This window comes from Erinaceus europaeus, chromosome 5, assembly GCF_950295315.1.
Source record: "Erinaceus europaeus chromosome 5, mEriEur2.1, whole genome shotgun sequence".
NCBI classification, from domain to species: Eukaryota; Metazoa; Chordata; class Mammalia; order Eulipotyphla; family Erinaceidae; genus Erinaceus; species Erinaceus europaeus.
In genome coordinates this window covers 13,957,519-13,980,323 of record NC_080166.1, presented here as the reverse complement: position 1 = coordinate 13,980,323, position 22,805 = coordinate 13,957,519, and the positions used below count along the sequence as shown (strand labels likewise).

Below are 22,805 nucleotides of genomic sequence, written 5' to 3'. Positions count from 1 at the left end.
CAGAATAGAAAAAAATATGTTCTAAATGTTCAGTCAACATCAGTAAACATGCACATTCTCCCTCTCTCCCCACCTACCTTCATCTTAATTTCTCTCTATTTCTTTCTAATAAATTAATAAGTCAAATATTTAAAAAATAAATATTAAAATAAGTGTACAAAAGTATCACCTTTATCATTTCCTTCACAAAGACTTTTTTTTCCACTTTAGTTTAACATTTCCCAGCACAGCTGTGAACACACAGGTGCATGCTCTTGTGTTTCCTTGAGAGGTGTCTGGGAGATAATCCCTCCCCGAAGCTGAGTCCTTCTTCACCATGCACCAGAACCCCAGAGCCCCTCATTCCAACCCATTCTCTCCTTCTCTAGAGTCTTTTGTTTTGGTTCACTATACCACCCACAGTCCAAGGTTTATTCTTATCCCTGTAGCCTCTTAAAATAATGCTAGTTTGCCCTAGTGTGTGGGTTCTGCTGAGTTAAAATTGGCCCCTGTGTGGTTTTCTTGCCCTGACTTACTTTGATCTACCTTGAAAATGTCCCATGACCTCAACACTTCCTATGAGCATTTTATATTTACAGTAAACAGACACCACTCAATGAGTATATTTCCTATTATTTAGTTATTTATTTTATTAGTGATTTAATGATGAACAACAAGTTTATTGGATAAAAAAAAGTACAATTCCCACCCCAGAGTTCTGTATCCTGTCCCCCCCATTGCAAGGTTCTCTATTTTTTTAATCCTTCTGGGAATTTGGACCAAAGATCTCTATGGTGTGCAGAAGATAGGAGTTCTGACTTCTGTAATTGCTTTTGTACAATTACAGAAGCCAGAACTCTGGGTGTTGGCAGGTGGATCCATCCCCCCAAGCCTGTTTCTGTCTTTCCCTAGTGGGGCAGGGCTCTGGGGAAGGGAGGTTCCAGGACACACTGGTGAGGTCGTCTGCCCAGGGAGGTCAGGTTGACATCATGGAAACATCTGCAACTTGGTGACTAAAAAGCATTGATATATAAAGCATTTAAAAAAAAGTTTAATAATCAGGAACCAAAAGGTAAGAATATAGGAGATGAGATTTCACATTGGCACAAGTTAGGAAGTCTGCTTTGGTATATTCCAAGGGGCCCATGTAATTTGTAGACATTTTTGCCTGAGTCCACTAGCTACCAGGCAGGTGGGCTGTAACTACTGTCTGGGAAGCTGGTGCCCGTGTTGGGAATAGGCCTAGAAAGCTGGATCAGGTCAGGGAGTAGCTTCTGAATGTGGGGGAATTACAGAAATACTGTTAACTGTAAAACCCCTAGATTTGGCCTAGGGCCCATATCTATTCCTATGTAGCCCCTATTCTTTGACGTCAAAGAGGAAGTTGCCCGACTCACTCTAGCGTCATCACCAGCACCTCAGCCATGGAGAAGCTACTTCCTGAAGCGCAGCACTTCTTTCTCTTGGAAAGCCTCCTCTTCAGAGGAGTTTAGTCTGGCAGAGATGGTGTGTGTGGGGGTGGGAGGGGTGGGGGGACAAATTGGCTGTGTCTGGTGTCATGAGTTCCTCAAACTCTGCAAACCATGTAAGCACTTGCCCTTTCATTTTTAATAGAGCCGATTAAAACTAGGTCATTAAACATCATGTGTCAGCCCATTGACCCAGGTTGTGGGTGAGTGAGTGTGAGCGCAAGTCTAGCTAATGCTGTTTGTCCCTGTGGCCCAGCAAGTGAGTCCTTCAGAATGGTGGAGAATAAGCAGCGGATAGGGCCTCCTGAGGGGCAGAGACAGTGATGGGCTTGGGGAGACAGAGCCGGTTCTCAAAACTAGAAATCATCCTTAAATTAAAAAGCAATTAAACATCGCATAATTGCAATTCGATCGTATGCCAACGTGGCTTCATTTTCTCTGCTACTATAGCCCCAGAAAAATGACAGAGAACTAATCATCCTTCACCATAATCCATTAAGCCGGATGCCCTGGAGTGAGAGCACAGATAGAACAGCCCGGGACAAGGAGGTATCCTGTCTGGGAAAAGTATCAATGAGAAAGCCGTTTCATTTCTCTTTCTGGGTCAGCCTAGACCCTGACATGCGGGAGAGGGAGAGAGAGCCCGGCCCTTTCTATTCGGAGGTGTTCCAACACTTTCCTGGTTGTCATTGTTCTAGAGAATTCAAAGCTTTTTGCTTCTCCGATATAGTCTGTGTGGTGGCTTCCTAGAGACATCTTGGACTTCTCTACCTTTTGCTTTTTAATGTTTTGTTTTAATAGTGGCTTAGTAATGATGAGCAAGATTGTGAGATAACAGGTGCTCAGTCACACAGTTCCCACCACTAGAGCTCCATATCCCATCCCCTCCATTGGAAGCTTCCCTGTTCTTTATCCCTCTGGGAGTCTGGACCCAAATTCTTTATGGGGAGCAGAAGGTGGGAGGTCTGGCTTCTGTCATTGCTTCTCCGCTGGACATGGGTGTTGGCTAGCAGGTGGGCCCACACCCCCAGCCTGTGTCTGTCTGTCCCTTGTGGGGCAGGGCTCTGGGGAGGGGAGGCTCCAGGACACATGGTGAGGGCGTCTGCCCAGGGAGGTCAGGATGGAGTCCTAGGACTGTCTGTAATTTGGTGACTGAAAGGTGCTAATAAGCAGGAACCCAAAGGTAGGAATAGATCAGATTAATGAAGGAACTGTTGCTTTGCAAGACTGTTTTGGCCCAGAGATTACAATTTCATGTCTCCCCAAAATACATATCAGACCTCCATGCTGCCGAGCACTGAGACCCCAGGCCCCTGTTAATAACCTCTCATTTCTACCTCCAGCAATCTGTTCTGCAGACTTACACTAGTTGCCTCTATGCGTCTCTTTGCTTCTTCAGCCTGGAGAATTTTCTTTCTTTCTTTCTTCCTTCCTTCCTTTCTCTCTTTCTTTCTTCCTTCCTTTCTCTCTTTCTTTCTTTCTTTTTTTGCCTCCAGAGTTATCTCTGGGGCTCAGTGCTGGCACTATGAATCCACTGCTCCTGGTGACCATTTTTTTTTCCATTTTATTGGATATGACAAAGAGAAATTCAGAGAGGAGGGGAAGCTAGAGAGGGAGAGAGAAAGAGAGACACTTGCAGACCAGCTTAACTACTTGTGAAATGTCCTCCATGCAGGTGGGGACCTAAGGGGCTTGAACCTGGATCCTTTTGTGTGTCCCTGAGTTTAGTGCTATGTGCCTTAAATGGATAAGCTACTGCCCAGTCCCTGGTGTTGGTGTTTTGTCTATCTCTGTCCAGCTTATTTCTCTTAAGGAAATCCCCTCTGGCTCCTGTCCCTGTGACTTCTGCTGTTCACTTTTTTATTATTATTATTTCTTTTTTTTTTTCAAAAGAAAGATGAGAATTTTATTTATTTATTTTCCCTTTTATTGCTGTTGTAGTTATTATTGTTGTTATTGATGTCCTCGTTGTTGGTATAGGACAGAGAGAAATAGAGAGAAGGGGAAGACAGAGAGGGGGAAGAGACACCTGCAGACCTGCTTCATCACCTGTGAAGCGACTGCCCTGCAGATGGGGAGCCAGGGCTCGAACTGGGATCCTTATGCCACGCGCATTTAACTTGCTGCGCTACCACACGACTTCCTTATTATTTCTTTATTGGGAGATTAATGTTTTACAGTTGACAGTAAATATGATAGTTTGTACATGCATAATATTTCCCAGTTTGCATAATACTTGCCAGTCTTCCACATAACAATACAACCCCACTATGTCCTCTGTCCTCTGCCATCGTGTTCCACCCGATAACTGTTTTGAGAGAGAGAACACGCATGAAACTATGCTACTCCCCCAGGACTCGGCAGTACTTCCATCTGTTCCTTACTGGACATGCTGACCAGGAATCCATTTAGGGAGACCTTTCCTAAAGAGTTTCATTGGGGGGCACAAGGTGGTGGTGTGCTCAGTTCAGCGCACATGCACGTGGTACTAAGGACCCACGCAAGGATGTGGGTTTGAGTCCTGCTCCCCACCTGCAGGGGGCATGCTTCAGGTTTGGGGAAGCAGGTTTGCAGGTGTCTATCTATCTGTCTATCTATCTATCTGTCTGTCTGTCATCTATCTCCCCCCCCCCAACTTCTGTCCTATCCACTAAAATGGAGGAAAAAATGGTGACTTGGAGCAGTGGATTCATACTACAGGCACTGAGCCCTAGAAAGCCCTGGAGATGTGTGTGTGTGTGTGTGTGTGTGTGTGTGTGTGTGTGTGTGTGTGTGTGAGAGAGAGAGAGAGAGAGAGAGAGATATGCAATCTTGCAAATTGGTGCAGCCATTATGGAGAACAGTCTGGAGAAGCCTTATCAGATGCACATGGAAATAACACATGGCCCAGCTATTCCACCTGTAGGTATTTATCCAAAAGATAGTAATAACTACAACAATGAAAAAGGCAACAAAAGGAAATAAATAAATAAATAAAGTTTTAAAAAGATAGCACTGATGTGAAAGGCTTTAGGCACCCCACACTCATAGCTGCACTGCTGCTGTAGACGAAGTGGAGGGAGAAGCAGCTGGCATGCCCCTTGGCCAGTGAAGTGGTCAAAAACGCACACTGAGCGGAGTCTGACGGTGTGTCCTCAGGAATAAAGTGGGTGGAACTGGAGATTATGCAGTGAAGTAAGTAAGGAGGTATGGGTTAACTCGTGGCTGACTTCACTCATGTGGAATATAGAGAATTGGACACATGGCCTGGGGGCCGCAGAATCAACACGAGAACTGTGGTGGTTACCTCGGGGGTGGCTGGTGCTCAGATCTGTGGTGGGTGGAAGTGGTGTGGAACTATATCCCCATTCTCTTAGGATCTTATAAATCACCATTAAGTCACTGTGTCAGGTGAGATCTTACTCAGCTGCCCATGTAACTATGCCAACATCGTTTGTGTATGTATGTGTGTCTGTCTTTGTGTATGTATGTCTGTCTGTGTGTGTGTGTCTGTTTGTCTCTGTCTGTCTCTGTGTATTTCTGTCTGTTTGACTCTGAGTCTTTCTGTCTCTTTATATGTGTGTGTCTGTCTGTCTGTCTCTGTGTGTGTGTGTAGGTAGGTAGGTCCTAGCTCTTCCACAATGACCCCACTCCTGTGTCAGCTTTTCATTCAGAAGCAGAGCAGACCAAGCTATGTGGGTCTCCTGGTGAAGTAGCACTCTCCTGTTGTGCTGCTGGGGTTGAGCGCCCTCCCCAGGGAGCCCTTTCTCTCTGATTTTCTAGATTCCATAGAGAATCCACCCAGGCAATCCAGGGGAATGACCCTTATTCTGATCTCATCTGCAGAATCCGTTAGTGCTTTAACTTGCGAGGCTGCTACGGACTAGAATGTGAATTATTATTTTTGTGTGTTGACAAAAATCCAACCTTCAACGGTGTGTCTTCCTGGGCAAACACACAGAGATCTCTGTTTCTGGATGCTCTCAGGGAACCTGGCCCTTCATAGTATCTCAACTGTCTTTACAGGAAATTGGGCAACTTTGCAGCATCTGGCAAGTGTCTTTAGCCCCTGCCTACAACAGGCCAGCTGTGTCTGGAGGGGGAAGAGGGAGAGAAACTGTACCCTCTTTACCGGGATTTATTATGTAACTGCCATGCTAATAGCCACTTGCCATAAAAGATCTTAGCACTTCCCATATCCAAAAATCACCAGCTCTGTTTCTCCTACTGAAAGTGCATGTAAGTAGAGCTCTCTCATCGGAGCTCACGGTTCCAGTAATGAGAATGTTTCAGGTCTTCCCATGGACACAAATAAGCTGGTGAGACCGTAGAAGAGAAACAAATGCTTGGAGAAATACATGGCAAAGTCACCAACTGTCCTTTGCTGCTAAATTACTGATTTGAAGTAATGAGTCCACACAGAGATTCCTAAAATTATGAGATTTTTGTCAATTTGAGATTGTAAATCATCAGTCTGAACAGTGACCGCATAGCCCTGATTCTGTGTTCTCACTGAGCCCTGGGCTGTTATTCCAAATAATGTTTCCGGGATGAAAGCACAGCATCTTGTTCCTCATTTTATTTAAAAGAAGAAAGAAACAGAGCTGCTTGCAGGTATAAGAGAAAACAAATGTTGATGTTCCCCTCTCGCCAGTGAAAGCGCAATGTGTGGAAATAGCACTGGATAAGACTCATAGAAAAAAGGCTTTCCATATATCTTGAGAGCTGGCAAATAGGTCAGTCTGTGCTGGCACTGAAGCAAAGGCAGCCTTTGAAGTGGTGGGATGAGTCTCAGGAAGAGAACATCTACAACACGGAGAGTAAACAGACTCTGAGGGGCTCAGTGAGGAGAAAGTAATTCCCCTGCAGAGTCCCTGATCTTGGCTGGATGACCTGGATCCAGGCATTCTGACTCACAACTTCAGGCTGGGAGAAGCCACTAGAAAACTTAGTGTGAAGGAAGCTTGTTTCAGATGAGTCAGTGAAACAGTAGGCTGGGAGCCCACTCACCTGGCAGAGCATGCACATTTCCTAGTACAAGACTTTGGATTCCATGCCTGGTACCGCATGGGGGTACTATGGCACTGGGGGAAGCTCGACCGATGGTACAGCAGTGCTGTGGTGTGTGTGTGTGTGTGTGTGTGTGTGTGTGTGTGTGTGTGTTAGGGGTATGGATTGACCAGCCAGGATCCATGTCCAGCAGAGAAGCAATCACAGAAGCCAAAACTTCTTCTATCTGCACTCTCAAAAAATTTTGGTCTATACTCGCAGATTGGCAAATGTTAGAGGAAGATGACCAGAGGGCTCTGAGTGCCAGCTGCACTGGGACCTGGGCCTCTTGTGACCAGTAACCTCTCTTTATGCACTGTCACTGAGAGGGAAGAGATTCTGGAGAACACCTGAGGAGTCAGGTGCAGTTTCTCCTATCTGAGAAGGAAAAGGAAAAAGCAAGGACAACTATGCGATGATTTCACTCATTAGCAGAAGACCAAGATTTGAAATGCATGAACTTGAAAAAATAAAAAATCTACAGAGTCAACCCATAACTATGATTTTGGGAGAACTCTAGTGGTTACTTTTGGTAGTGGGGGAGACACAGAACTTGAGAGAGACAGACAGAGACAAGAAAGTGAAGATGTTACCTGGCCTTTGGTGGAATTGTGTATGCAAGAGACCACAGCACTGCAAAGAAGCAACAGTTTGTTCTGCTTTCTATTCTCTTTTTTCAGGTTCCAGATGCTACCATAATGCCAGCTGGACTTCCCTGGGCAGAGGACCCCACCAATGTGTCCTAGAATCCCACCTCCCACCCCCTAGTGCCCTGACCCACTAGGGAAAGAGAGAGGCAGGCTGGGAGTATGGATCAACCTGCCAACACCCATGTTTAAGAGGGAAGTAATTACAGAAGCCAGACCTTCCACTTCTTTACCCCACAAAGACCCTGAGTCCATACTCCCAGAGGGATAAAGAATAGGAAAACTATCAGGGGAGGGGATGGAGTGGTGGGAATTCTGTGGGATTGTACCCCTCTTATCCTATGTTTTTGTCAGTGTTTCCATTTTATAAGTAAAAATTTAAAAAAGAAATAATAAAATTAAATGAAAAATCTATGAAAAAACCTAACACTAGCATCTCTGCACTTACATATCTACTGGCTGTTGACAGGTCTAGCATGTGTCTTTATTAGGACTGAGGCCAAGTGGAGTATAGTGGCATCACAATAAAGGTTGGCCAAGGCACTCACTGTATATAACCTAGTAGCCAATCAGTTCCATGTGTAAACCTCAGGGCTTTGAAGGAAACTTTTGTCTTCCACTCACTCTGTCTCTATCTAAAAATAAGTCAATATGAATGTCTCTAACAGGAGTGAGCTTTTATCACACACGCAAAGTCAACTTTACACATAATGTCACAAATGGAGAGTCCTCTTGGGAGCAGAAAATATTTTCAATTTTTTTTTTTATTTGACAAGACCATAGGGTAAGAGGGGTACAATTCCACACAGTTCCCATCACCAGAACTCCGTATCCCATCTCCTGCCTTGAAAACTTTCGTGTTCTTTGTCCCTCTGGGAACATGAACCCTGGATCATTGTGGGGTACAGAAGATGGAAGGTCAGGCTTCTGTCATTGCTTCTCTGCTGGACATGGGTGTTGGCAGGTGGATCCACACCCCCAGCCTGTTTCTACCTTTCTCTAGTGGTGCAGGGCTCTGGGGAGGTGGGACCCAGGACACATTGGTGGGGTTCTCTGCCCAGGGAAGTTCGCTTGGCATCATGGTAACATCTGCAACTTGGTGGCTGAAAAATCATTAAGATATAAAGCAGAACAAATTGTTGGATAATCATGAACCTAAAGGCTGGGATATTGCAGGTGAAGAGTTAGGGTCTCCATTTTGGAAAAAGCTAGTAGGTCTATTTTAGATATACTCCAAAGGACCCAAGACTGTACTAGTTTTTACCTGCACCTAACAGCTAACATGCAGGTGGACCAAGTCACCAAGTTTGTGTTACTGTATTCTGATCACGCTGGAAATAGAAAACACTGTTCAATGACAAAAGAAAGAAAGTCTACTCATCTGTGGAAACTAGGAAGCAAACACAGGAAGGGAAAAGAAGGTGAAACTAATACTGAGCATGGTGGCTTGCACCACAGCAAAGGACTATGGGGAAGGGGGAAGAGGATAGGATGGAGGCTGTCTGGGTTCTTGTAGCATGATGATGGACAAAGGCCTCAGCGGAGTCAAGTAGAGGGCACTTGGTACAGTGCTCAAGGATCTGGGTTCAAGCCCCAGCTCCCCACCTGCAGGGGGATGCTTCATAAGAGACGGACCAGGTCTGTAAGTGTCTAGCTTTCTCTCCCTCCCTATTTCCTCATCCCCCTCTCAATTTCTGTCCTATCCAATAAAATGAAAAAAAAAAAAAAAGTGGCCACCAGGTGTAGTGGATTCTTAGTGCCAGAGCCCAGCCCCAATGATAGCTATGGAGGCAAAACAAAAAAAAAAAGTTTTTATGGGGACCTGAAAGTTAAGAGGTGGCACTCATTTTGAGTGTAGTATCCTGAGAATTAAAAATATTAGTAGATGTCACTGATTCTCTGCTTCAGAGTCTTCAGTAAGAATGAGTGGGACTTGTGTGGCCAGCCTAAATGTTATAATGCTCAAGGACCTGGGTTCAAGCCCCTGATCCTGACCTGCCAGGGAAACCTTCAGGAGGGTACTGTAGGTTTCTCTCTCTCTTCTTTCTCAAAATGATAAAAATAATTAAATAAATAGAGTATAAATTAAATAAAATGTAGAAAAGGAAAGGAACCTGTCTATATTTGACAGTTAAATGCAACTGATATAAATTCAGTTACAGAGTGATTATTATCAAAAGTCAGCGAATTGATATTTTATCTCTTGAAGGGCAAAGGCAGAGACAGTTGGGGACACCCCTCACCAAGGGACTAAAGTCCTGAGATGGCCCTCTGTTCCAGCAGTCACCACTCTGTTAACACGGGCAAGGCCGCGGAAAGCCATTCGTGCCGGTGTCTGCCAGAAACAGTTAGCTGGATGCTTTGCACAAGTTGTATAAAGATCTCTGTCACTGCAAGCTGCAGTTTCTTTGCATGTTGCTTCTGTTTTGAATGGTAATATGGACTCCCATTCCCTGGCAACTTGTTTATAATCACCATGACAATTTAATATTCTCCTGCCTTCCCCGGAATTACAAGACATGAGACTGTGAATGCAAACATATATTTAAAAAAAAAAAAAAGCCCTCAGGTAGTTGTTAATTTTTGCACTGTGTAATTAAACTGGTTTTTAAAATGTTATCTTTTGCCAGTATCTAATTAGCAAAGCCATCTGCTGACAGAGTAGCGGCCCATCTGCCTTGTGTGTTGTTCTCTTCATTTTATGAAAAGGAGTTGGCTTTGCTGATCCCTGTCTAATTAAGTCCTCTTGCAAGACGAGGAATGCGGTGACTCGCAGCTTTGTTTGTATACTTCTGAGAGCTGTGGACTTACATATAGGGACACCTACAGAAAAAGATCTCATTTCTTTCATTCTTTCTCCCTTCCTTCCTTCCTTCCTTCCTTCCTTCCTTCCTTCCTTCCTTCCTTCCTTCCTCTTTCCCTCCTTCCTTTTCTCCTTCCTCCCTTTCTTTCCTTCCCCTTCCTTTCTTCCTTTCTTTTTCTCTCTCCTTCCTTTTTTTTCTCTTTATTTCTCTTTCTCCCTTCCTTCTTTCCTTCCTTCTCATATTTGATTTACTCCTGAGATTGCAGCTGTGTTTGTCAGAAATGGAATGTGTGTGTGTGTGTGTGTGTGTGTGTGTGTGTGTTTGAGATATGTCCCCTGTCTTCTAAGATTAGACTTTTCTTCCAATCTGCAGAGCTTCTACAAACAATATAATGGTTTGTGGTTTGTTTGTTTTGCTTTAGCCTACTTTATTTCTTTCTGGATCCACCTATATCTTGGTCACTTCCTGTAATTGATAGTTTTGGAGCCTCCGGCCTGAAAATCTTTTTGCAGAACCATGATGCTGTCTGCCCCACCCCAACTGATGATTTTGGACATTACTGTCTGTAACTGAACTTGGCTGTGTGGCTATTAATGTAACCCCTGTGTCATCTCTTATTTGGCAGGGTGTTTTCTGGATTGGTGGAAGCCATCCGGTTGGTGAACAGTGGCATTTGGTGTGGGGGGTAGGAGGGTGTATAGATAAGTTCTTATTTCCTTTCATTCTCTGCTTCATGGTCTTCTTTGTGGTCAGCATTTAATTAATAGTTATCAAATAAATGATAGAAAGAATGTGCATAAAACAAAACTTTGGTGAATTTCTAGATAGCACAGACACTATTTTTAAGCATTTACAGATAAAAATAATTGTTCCGTGAATATGAGTCTCTAGTTTGTTTGTTTTTTCTTTAATACAGATGTTTCACAATTGTTGCCTACTCTGTATGGCCTTAGTATAACCACATTACTACAGTGTCCTGGCTCTGTTTGCTGCTGGAGGTAGAATGAAGAAACTAGCTTAGAATGAAAGAGACAACTTAGCTTCCTTTGCTCTCCTGGGCTATTGTGGGGAAACTTACAGAATTTTTAAAATCAGGTTCAGGAAATAAAAACATGTATTCTGTGTCAGAGTCTGACATGTCACATGAGTCAGCATTTGTCCATACTGTCCTAATAGCAGGTCCAGGTGGGTAGAAAATTCTCCTAAAAAGAAGGTGACCTAAAAGATAGCTTTGGTATTCAGTCTTAAAATTCACTCCAAAATGATGACTCACAAAAAGAAAAAAAAAGAAAGAAAAGAAGAATCATTACTGAAAATAATAAGGAGGCTTGATTAGAGGGAGTTTAATTGATTAGATCAATTCTTGTGGAGTAAAGGAAGTTATGCCCACATTCTGACCTAATATAATTCCAAACAGAATAATGCATAACTTTGAGATCTGCTACACAAAGTTCCATTGATAATTGTATTTCTGTCCAATAAAAGATTTTTTCTTTCCTTTGTTGTTGTGAAACTGTCAAGTGGGTCAAGTCTAGTTCACTTAGGAAATGGAAAGACACTTTGGAATTAACTGGAAGACCTAATTTTAGGCCAATCTAGGAAAAAAATATATGTTTCTTCCACTCAATTCTTTTCAGAGTCTCATATCTAATAATATTCATTCAGCCCTACAATATATAATTCAGTTCTATTGCGAATATAATTTCCCTTTATCTAGTTTCTTATCCAGGTAGAAAGTAAATCAACAAAGAAACTATACAAGCATGGTCTTTGATTAATTCTGGATTTGAATATTATTGGAAAACTTGTGACACAGTAATAAAAATGCTTCCAGAATGTCACTCAGCTACTTTTTAATTATTGTCTTCAGAAAAAGCTGCACATTTTGTCCTGTTTTCTGTCCAATGAATAAACCTATGTGAGACATTGCCTATCCTTGGACAAATGGGTCAAGTAGTAAGTGATGGGAATTTTCTCTGTATATCTTTGTCCTTCCAACCCTTGGTAGAAATGTATCTCAATGATGTGGAGGCTTCTTTAAGCATGTTGTGGACATGGAGAGCCATTTGTTTGCCATTTGTTACAAACTGTGACTGTACAATTTTTAAGCTTTCAATAAATAGGCTTCTTGTAGCTCTGGGTCAAACCTGCTGTAATGTTGACTCAAGCCATTATTACTATTTAACTTCAAGTAACTCACTACCAAGATATACTATGGTTGTCCTGTAATGACTTCTTTGTAGTAGTCATGGAACCCAATATCTTTTTTTGTGGCATGTAATGTTGTATCCTCTGGGAATATAAGATCAAAAGATACAAAGAGATTTACTCTGTAGTTACTACACATACTACCTACATACGTCCTGCTTTGCTTTCAACTCAGGATTGCAAACCTGGAGAGACAAAGCTGTATTTACTTACAGAGAGACAGCAGAGCTAGCTTTCATGAAGAGTTATAAGAAAAGGTGCATGCAGACTAACAGGAGCATCGTAATCCACCCTTCTCTCGTGGGGATAACAGTTGATAATTTGCAAAGGTCTTAGCTCTTCTGAGGATTTTATATACTGTTCAGGAAAGTATCTGTCATCCTGCCATGGAGTTCCAGTCATTTGATATTATCAGATGGTGATTAGTGGTATCTTGATCACTGCTATTTACCACTATGAACAGGAAACAGTTACTGAAAAAAAAATCAACAAATGTTCTTATCAGACATCAAAGAACTCAAGATCTTAAGTCTGCACAAAGGGAAATCGCAAGCTTATAGCCCCTCCTTGAATGAAGCTGAAGTGAATTTCTCTAGAATGCTTTTCTTATGGACTCCTGTTTACCAAGTGAGGCAAAACACACAGGACATTCTGTTTTAGGTTTAATTCTCCGTTATGCAACACTCTTTGGAGAACATCAGGTATGAGCTGTCAGTGTTAGCTTTTTGTTTGATTTAATTTTGCATTGGATTTTTTTCAATTCTTCTATTGTTTTACTTCCTCTTGCTTTCTTTTTTTAATTTCTTATTAATAATTTAATAATGATTAGCAAGATTGTAAGATAACAGAGGTTCAAGTCCATACAGTTCCCACCACCAGAGTTCCCTGTCCCATCCCTTCCATTGGAAGCTTCCCTAGTCTTTATCCCTCTGGGAATATGGTCTGACAATCCTTATGAGGTGCAGAAAGTGGGAGCTCTGGCTTCTGTCATTGCATCTCTGCTGAACATGGGTGTTGGCAGGTGGACCCACAACCCAAGCCTGTTTATATCTTTCCCTAGTGGGGCAGGGCTCTGAGGAGGGGAGATTCCAGGACACACTGGTGTGGTCGTCTGCCCAAGGAAGTCAGGATGGCGACTTTCAGATGGTAGCATCTGCAACTTGGTGGCTGAAAGGCAGTAAGATATAGAGCAGGACAAATTGTTTAATAATCAGGAACCCAAAGGTAAGAATAGAGTAAGTGAAAGCAAGGCTCTTCATGTTGGAAGAAGCTGGGAAGTCTGTTTTAGCAAAGGGCCCATGACTTTAGTCATTTTTGCCTGAGCCTGACAGCTAACACTCAGGTGGACTAAACAAAGAAACTTAACAAGAAAATCTTACTTAGAAAAGTGTGAAATCCTGTATTTTTGGTTTATTTCTAAGATTTGTTCCTGATAAAGATCCAACTGGTTATGCAAAGATTTTCAAGCTTTTAGAAAACCAGCTCCCTAAGGATACAGCATGTTTGCTGCTGTCATTTCTCACCCTCCAGTATGTGCAGGCTGTCGTACTCACTAGCCGGAGTTCCCAGCCATGTCCTGAAGTCAACGGAAATTGACTGACATGAATTAGAACTGTGAGGTCTGAGAAACACACTAAAGGACCCTACTTGAGGCTACCTGAGGGGGACTTACACTCTCCATGCAGAGCCCTAGGACTCTGTCTCCAACCACACAAGGGAACTCCAAGGACAGCAGCCAAGGAGTTCCATGGAAGCCCAAGTTGTGTTACTGTCTATTCTCTCCTCTGTTCTCTCTCTCTCTCTCTTTCTCTCTCTCTCTTCACATTTTGTAGATAGCTAGTAGGCATGTTTTAGTTATAGTCCAAAGGGCCTGTGGCTATACTAGTTTTTGACACTAGGTGCTGGGTGGTGGTGCACCTGGTTGAATGCACATGTTACAGTGCACAAGGACCTGGGTTTGAGCCCCCAATCCCCACCTGCAAGGAGAAAGCTTTGTGAAAGGTGAAGCTGTGCTGCAGGTATCTCTCTGTCTCTCTCCCTATCATTCCCTTCTCTCTCAATTTCTGGTTGTCTTATCCAATAAATAATTATAATATATATATATATATTTTAATTTTTGACTCTAATGGGACTAGGTGGTGACACACCCAGTTGAGTGCACATGTTACAATTTGCAAGGACCCCAAGGACCCTGGTTCAAGTCCCCAGCCTCCATCTACAGGAGGGAAGATTCACACGCAGGGAAGCAGTGTTGCAGGTGTCTCTAGAGGTGTCTCTCTCCCCCCTCAATTCCTCTGTATGTCTATCCAATAAATAAAATAAAATAGAGTAAAATAGAAAAAATGGCTCTAGCTTTTTAGTCAGGACTACTAAAAGTCTGATAATCACATTTCACAAGTGGCAACAATGACTTTTTTAAAATTATTTTTTTTAACTTTACTATTTTAAATTTTTTTAATGTTTATTTGTTTATTGGCTAGAGACAGCCAAAAATTGAGAGGGAAGAGGGTGATGGAGAGGGAAAGAGATAAGGAGACACCTGCATCCCTGCTTCACCACTCACAAAGCTTTCCCCCTGCTGGTCGGGACCAAGGACTCAAACCTGAGTCTTTGCATTTCATAACATGTGCGCTCAACCAGACACACCACCACCCAGCCCCAAACTAGCTTTTTCATGAGCCACGTACTTCATTCACTATTGATATATATATATATATGTGTGTGTGTGTGTGTGTGTGTGTGTGTGTGTGTGTAACTTAGGAATGCAGATACACAAGCCGTTCTTGTCTAATTACCTGAGGTCACTAAATGCTGTACTATCAGAATAAAACACAAATGTCTGAGTGCATATTTAAGTCACTAGACCTCAAGGTCTTTCTCTGGAATATCGTGTAGCTCTATTCAGTGAAGAAACAGCATCTATTTCATGCAGCAGGTACAGACTCACTGCACATTATTTTTAGTTGGCTGTTGATTTATAACAGTAGAGCGGTTGAGTTCCCTACTGACACAAGTATACATCACAACTCACCGTAAGTACCACCAACCTTCCAGCTACATCGCACCAAAGACACTCCTCTACCTTTCTACCCCTCTGCCACCCTAGTTTTCACACGATATGAGTCGGTTTAGCTATTTCATTTTTACAAGTCCATTCATTCTAGCTCTTTTTAGTTTGACACACGAGTGAAGCCACCTGGTAGCTGTCATTCACTTCCTGACTTATTTATTTCACTTACATCCGTTTTGTCCCCAAAGGTCCCCTGTCATGGATTTTAACAGCAGAGTAGTATTCCACTGATTAAGTATCTGTTCCACATTTTTTTCTCCAGTTAGTTATCCCTCATTAAGCATTCCAGCTGATTCCATTTTTGTAGCTTATTTTATTATCTTCACTTATTTATTGGATAGAGACAGCTAGAATCAAGAGGGTCTGTGGAGAGAGAGAGAGAGATGAAGAGAGAGGGAGAAACCTGCAGGCCTGCTTCACCACTTGTGAAGCTTTACCCCTGCAAGTGGGGGCTGGGGGCTTGAACCTGAGTCTTTGTGTATTATAACATGTGCATTAAACCAGATGTGTCACCACCCGGCTCCTGATTCTATTTTAGAAAATTTACATGTTTTGCTGCACTGGAGACTAGATCTGCTTATTTTGTTATTATTGTTTCTAAGCAGCTATAACAAATTATTTTTATTATTATATTTACTTAGTTATTGGGTACAGACAGTCAGAAATCTAGAAGGAACGGGATGATAGGGAGTGAGCAAGAGAGACACCTGTAGGCAGCCCTGCCTCACCATTTGCAAACCTTTCCCCCTACGTGCCCGAACCCGGTTCCTAGCGCATTGTAACATGTGCACTCAACCAGGTGCACCACCACGTGGCCATGATAGAACAAATTCTTTAAAATTCCTATATGGGTTTTTCATTTTTTTTATTTATAAAATGGAAACACTGACAAGACCATAGGATAAGAGGGCTACAATTCCCACCATTAGAATGCCTTATCCCCTCACCTCCCTTGATAGTTTTCCTATTCTTTATCCCTCTGGGAGTATGGACCCAGGGTCATTATAGGGTGCAGAAATATTTTAAGAGAAAACATATGCCCATAAAACTGAAATTCAGGGAGTCGGGCTGTAGCGCAGCGGGTTAAGTGCAGGTGGCGCAAAGCACAAGGACTGGCATAAGGATCCCGGTTCGAGCCCCGGCTCCCCACCTGCAGGGGAGTCGCTTCACAGGCGGTGAAGCAGGTCTGCAGGTGTCTCTCTTTCTCTCCCCCTCTCTGTCTTCCCCTCCTCTCTCCATTTCTCTCTGTCCTATCCAACAACAACAACAATAATAACTACAACAATAAAACAACAAGGGCAACAAAAGGGAATAAATAAATAAAATAAATATTTGAAAAAAAAAAAAAAAACTGAAATTCCTATACTTCATCTGAATTCCAGAGGCCTGTGAATAGCTCAGTGCTATGAGGTCCCCATGTTTCCAAGCCTGCTTATCTGCACCTTGTGATGTCTCCTCTGCCTTTCTTCTGAGTCATAACTACGGCAATCTCTTTGTTTGTTTCTTGTAGGCTGTGCAGTGGGGCTGTGATGTAGCCACGAAGAAAGCTTGTTACAGCAAAGGCAAATCCGAGGTGAGCAGAAGAGTGGGCAGGCATCAACTGCTGTGTTGCTTGCTTGTTTGTTTGTTTTTCTTTGGCTGACGAGTTCTGGGCCATGGAAGCAGGTCTGAACATTCTTCTCCCCCAGAAAAGCCATTCTGACTAAAGAACTAGGAGCAGGGCAACCTTGAAAATGGAATCATGTTCAGTAATTTTTAAAGTTGAAGTCACTTTGACAATTCAGGGTTAAATCAAAAACAGTAAAGAACATTGTATTCATAAAATCATTTCTATGAACTTGTCATCACTAATTAAGGGAATAGGAAACACCTCTAATTATAGGGGTGGGATTCAGACTTTTCTTGGGTAACCATGTGTTTAGAAGTGAGAATCCATTCACTTCATCTTGCTGGTGGTGTGAAATTGTTATGAAAACACGTTCAGAATCACAACTCCCATTCTCTAGGAAATGAGAAGAGAGATACAAAATGAGAAAAATTTCAGGGTTGTGGACTGGATTGTTGTCCCCTAAGAAGGGCTTTCTGTGCAGAGCTGGGAGTGTGAGGCTTGGAGGGAGTGGTGGGCCTGGGGGTGGAACTTTCTGCACGCAGCCCTCCCCCCATGAGAAGAGTCAGGGACAGGAAAGCTGTGACACACCCTTTGGTCTCCCTAATATGGAAGAGACCAACACAGACATGGCATGGGTGGTCCATTCTAATGACATGTCTGGGAGCAGGGGACAAAAAGATGGAGTCACATTTTCAATTCTTCCAAAGGAAAAGTAGGTGACAGAGATGGGTCGAGGGATGGGGGTCTGCATTGCCGTGAGTGAGACCCAGCATCAACGTGATTTCTGCGGACAGTCCTTGGAGGACTGTCCTTGGAGGCAGCTTCAGTGCTGTGGTTTCTTCCCCTCTCTTTCCCTGTGTCTGTCCCCCTACCCAGATGAAGAAAATGGGTTAGAACAATGAGATTATACGCGTGGAGGACCCAGACTCAACCAAGACAAATAAATCAGCAAATAAGTTACTAAGTCCATGAGCAGGTGAGGACGGGAGATAGCTTACCTGGTCGAGCTCAGACTTTGCCCATCAAGTGGTTCAATCCCTGGTATCACGTGAGTGCACCATGGACAGAACTGGAGGAACTCTGTGGATGTGGGAGCACTGTTACAGTGTCTCTTCCCTGTGTGTGTCCTTTCACATCTCTCTCCTCTCCACAAAATGTAAAGAACAGAAAGTCATGAAGGGGGCTAGGCAGTGGCCCACCTGGTTAAGCACGCATGTCACCATGCACAAGGACCCGGGTTCCAGCACTCACTCTCCACCTGCAGGGCTGATGCTTCATGAACGGTGAAGCAGGTCTGCAGGTGTCTGTCTTACTCTCCTCCTCTCTACCCCCTCCCCTGTCAATTTCTCTCCATCCTGTCAAAGAAAGAGTGATAAATAAAGATAGGGAAAGAGAGACAGATAGAGAGAAATAGAGAGGAGAGAAGAGGAGGGGTGAGGAAGAAAGGAGAGGAAAGGAGAGGAGAGGAGAGGAGAGGAGAGGGGAGGGGAGGGGAGGGGAGGGGAGGAGAGGAGAGGAGAGGAGAGGAGAGGAGAGGAGAGGAGAGGAGAGGAGAGGAGAGGAGAGGAGGGGAAAAAATGTACAACGAGAGTGGTGGATTTGTAGTGCAGGTACCAAGCACTAGTGATAACCCTGGTGGTAAAGATAAAATAAATAGATAAAGGAAATTATGCTAGAGAGGCGAGTCTTGTTCCACACGCATGGATTCCTGGACTCATTCCCTAGTGTGGCATTAAAAAATCAGCAAAGGCCAGATGGGGGCATATTCTCTCGTGCACATGCATTCCAATGAGCAAGGACCTGGCTACAAGTCCCCAGTCTCCACCTGCAAGGTGCTTCACAAGCAGTGAAACCAGGCTGCAGGTGTCTCCTCTATCTCCTTCACCCTTCTCAAGTTCTCTCTGTCCTATCCAATAAAATAAATACTGTTTTAAAACAAATAAGTCAATAAAAAACAAAAGAGGAAGAAGACACAGGGACCACCATTCCTTCATGACATTTGAGTCTGAATTTTCTTATTATATGTTCATCTCTCTTTGGAGAAACTATGTGAATGTAGTCAAATGCCCAAGAATGTTTTCCTTGCTTGCGTGAAAAGATAAGGTGTGTATATTTTCTAAAATGTTTTCTTCTAAGATCTGCTTATCAATTTCCTTTTGAACTAGCACTATAGAAATCGACTTTGCAAGCTATCCAAGTGTCTTTTACAAAAATATTATTTTAGACGTAAATAGTTCATAGTCTTGTGTTCTCCAAAGAAACTCTTGTCAATATGGGGTTATGTCTGTCCTTCCCACCACAGTCTCCAGGGACTTGACAAAGGAAACCCACTTGTCCTTACTGGACTCAAAAGGCGGCCTTGTGCACAGTGCTACTCTTGGCATTTTCAGTCTCACGTTCATGATCTCACATCAGAATTTTTAAGAGCACATTCCTAGAATTATTTTGCCAGTGGGTGAGTTTTGACTAGAATCTAAAGCTCTGAGCATTGTCTGTTCTGCTGTGCCCTGTGCAGCTCAAGCAAGTTGTCAAACTCTCCCAGATAAAGAGAAGATGGGCTACCACCCTATCTAGGGACCCAGTGGTGTGGGGGTGAACTTGGAGTCCTCCTCTGAGGTGTCAGATGTGGAGGGCTGGCTGTGTCTCATTGTGGACACAGCTCAGGCCTGGCCTGCTCCATGTGACTCTTCAGTGAGGAAGATTCCTGACACCAGAAAGCCACAGCCTGTGTAACTCACACGCCCAGAGTTGGTTAGAATTAATTAGTTTTGTTTGCTTTTTTGATGTGTGTTTGGGAATGAACCCGTACTTCCCAGCAGCCACCATACAACTGAATTGACTTTCCAGCCTGATTTTTACCCTGTATTTTCAGAAGCTGGAAAAAAAAAGAAAAAGAAAGAACGAAAGAGAGAGGCCAGGCAGGCAGTGGCACATCTGGTGAAGCGCACATATTGCAGTGTGCAAGGACTCAGGTCGAAGCCCCCAGTCCCCACCTGCAGGAGGAAAGCTTCACAAATGGTGAAGCAGTGCTGCAGGTGTCTCTGTCTCTTCCCCTCTCTAGCTCCTCTCTCCTCTCAATATCTCTACCTCTATTCAATAATAAATAAATAAATAATAAAGAGAGTGAGAGAGGTGGTGCATCTGTTTGGGTGCATACATGACCACAGACAAGAACCAAGGCTCAAGCCCCTGGTCCCCACCTTCAGGGGGAAAGCTTCACAAGTGGTGAAGCAGGACTGCAGATGGCTCTCTGTCTCTCCATCTCCCCTTTCTCTTGATTTCTGTCTGCCTCTATCAAAAAAGTAAATAAAGATAACTATGAAAGAAAGAGAGAGAGAGAGAGAGAGAGAGAGAGACCAAAGCAGCCCCTCTATCCATGGAGTTTCAGGGCTTGAACCCAGAACCACACACAGGCCAAACTTGTGATTTACTAATCACCTCCAACACTCGTAAGTTTCTTTTCCCATTTTCACTAGTGATGAAACAGTGTTTAAGGCATTTATAAGATATCAGGCATATATATTCACACCCAGACACAGTAAGTGTAAGTCACTCTGCCCGTTGTGGAAGCTCTGTGCATGGCCCCACCATAACTGCCCTTTTTCTCACACAGTCCAAAACCACAGGATAAGAGGGGTACATTTCCACACAATCCCCACCACCAGAGCTCCATATCCCATCCCCTCCCCTGATAGCTTTCCTATTCTTTATCCCTGTTGGAGCATGGACCCAGGGGCATTGTGGGGTGCAGAAGGTGGAAGGTCTGGCTTCTGTAATTGCTTCCCCGCTGAGCATGAGCATTGGTAGGTGGATCCATACTCCCAGCCTGCCTCTCTCTTTCCCTGGTGGGCAGGGATCTGGGCACATTGGTGGGGTCTTCACCAGGCTGGGTTTTCATTCAGTTGAAGGGACACAGGGTGAGGAGGGTAGAGCTAGAGTAGCAGAGCTTCCCCCAGCTTCAGAGCTGCCCCTAAGTGGTGCCAGGGTTGGAAGCTGCCCACATGCATGGCAGGCACACACCCACCAGGTGAGCCATCTCTAACCCCAGACTTTTTTTTTTAACATTTCATCGTGTGTATTTTCATTTCAAATGCTTCTAAACTCTCATCTCTATACTGTCCTCCCGTTGGGGGACAGATATTATACACATAAAATAAAAAGCACGGGGTAGGGTGGTGGTGCACCTGGGTGAGTGCAGGTGCTGCAATGCACAAGGACCTGGGTTCAAGCCCCCAGTTCCCATCTGCAGGGGGAAAACTTCCTAAGTGGTGAAGCAGTGCTGCAAGTCCCTCTCTCTCTCTCTCTCTCTCTCCATATATATATATATATATATATATATATATATATATATATATATATATATACCCTTTTGGATTTCTGGCTGTCTCTATCAAATAAATACATACAATTAAAAATTAAACAAAATGCACCAGCCTTTCTTTTGCAGCTTGATACATTTAAAGATCATGTTACGTTCAGCTATATAATCATAATGCAATGGAAAATACAGAACACTTTCTATCTTCCCAGAAGTCCCTTGTGCATATGTTAAGATTCTGTGGAATGATTTTCTTATGATTCTTTGGGCCCCTTTTGACCCAGATACACACACGCACGCACACACACACGCACATACACACACACACGTTGACTCTTTCCCATCTCCTAATGAATCAGATACACTGGTTTCTTCCCCCCACCAGTTCTTTGACCCTACTGTGAGTGGCCATGCCTTCTATGGGTTGAATTCTCCTGAAATCACTCTCTACCCCTTGGTGTTGGTGACTGTGTGGCTGCCTTTTACACTTTCCTCCTCTGCTTGTCTCCTGACTTGAAATAACATATGACTTTACATCTGACACAGTCTGTAAATAATCCCCAGGTGGGTCTGGGTGGTGGCTCTCCCAGTTAAGCGCACATAGTACTAAGCATAAGGATTCGGGGTTCTAGCCCATATCTCTCCACCTGCTGAGACAGAGCTTCACAAGTGGTGAAGCAGGTCTGCAGGTATCTATCTTTCTCTTTCCTTTTCTATCTTCTCCCCTTCCAGTTTCTCTCTGTAATATCCAATCAAATGGAATAAATGGACACCAGGAGCAGTGGATTCATTGTGCACTGGGCCCAGCTATAACCCTGGAGGGAGGGAGGGAGGAAGGGAGGGAGAGAGAGACAGGCAGACAGAGAGAGAAAGAGAGAAATCTCCAAGCAGCAGAAAACAGCAGATGATTCCTGCCTCCCTCTCCTGCTGGTGATGTTCCTGTCCATGTTCTATAATGTCACCACTGCTCATGCTTTATGTGCTAAACGCCACTCTTTGCTCTTTCAGCCCTGTGTCCCCGGGATGTCTCTTTGGAGTCCTAGGATGAATTTCAGTCTTCTGTTTCCATCCTCATCTCGACCATTTCTATGCCTCTTTGCCTCCTGAGATTAGGTCAGAGTCTCACTGAGCCCAGGGAAAATAATGAGGCCATCCTTTGAAGTCTGGTTTTATCCTTTTTTCTAGAACCTGCCTGCTCCCCACCTCCACCCCTGGATATAAACACAAAAAAGAACCCAACAAAACAAGCCTCCCCATCTGGTTCCTTTGCTCAGTGACCCAATTTATCTGCTCCTGTTTCCTCTTAGATCTCAGTTCCTCTAATTGGTTTATTTTATCCTGCTTATACTGTCTTCAGATTAGTAGCCTGTGGTAATTGGCTGTATTATTGCAGGTGATCATGTGTTAGGGGAATCATCAGCCCTTGGTATTCCGTCTGTCCAGGGTGAACTAGAAAAAGAGCTTCAGGTTTTTGTTGGGTTCAAGTTAAATGGAGGAGTGGATTATAGGAATTGTCTTCACATTACTGAGAGGACAGTTCTCAAGTCTGAGTCCTGGTGTGTGTGTGCGTGTGCGTGTGCGTGTGCGTGTGCGTGTGTGTGTGTGTGGGGCGGAGAGGGAGAGGGAGAGGCAGGCTATGACAATGTATAGTAATCAGTTAGGGAATCCTAAGC

At 43.7% G+C, this 22,805-nt stretch overlaps 1 protein-coding gene across 2 annotated transcripts in view; it reads left to right on the top strand.

The window, feature by feature from the left end:
* The window catches only part of SEMA5A (semaphorin 5A), a 380,052-nt gene that overhangs the window by 231,139 nt on the left and 126,108 nt on the right, over positions 1–22,805 (top strand). For both annotated transcript variants that reach the window (XM_007520548.3, XM_060191157.1), the window contains one exon: positions 16,716–16,778. In XM_007520548.3, the coding sequence (XP_007520610.1) occupies positions 16,716–16,778 (63 nt within the window). The remainder of the gene's footprint in view (positions 1–16,715; positions 16,779–22,805) is intronic.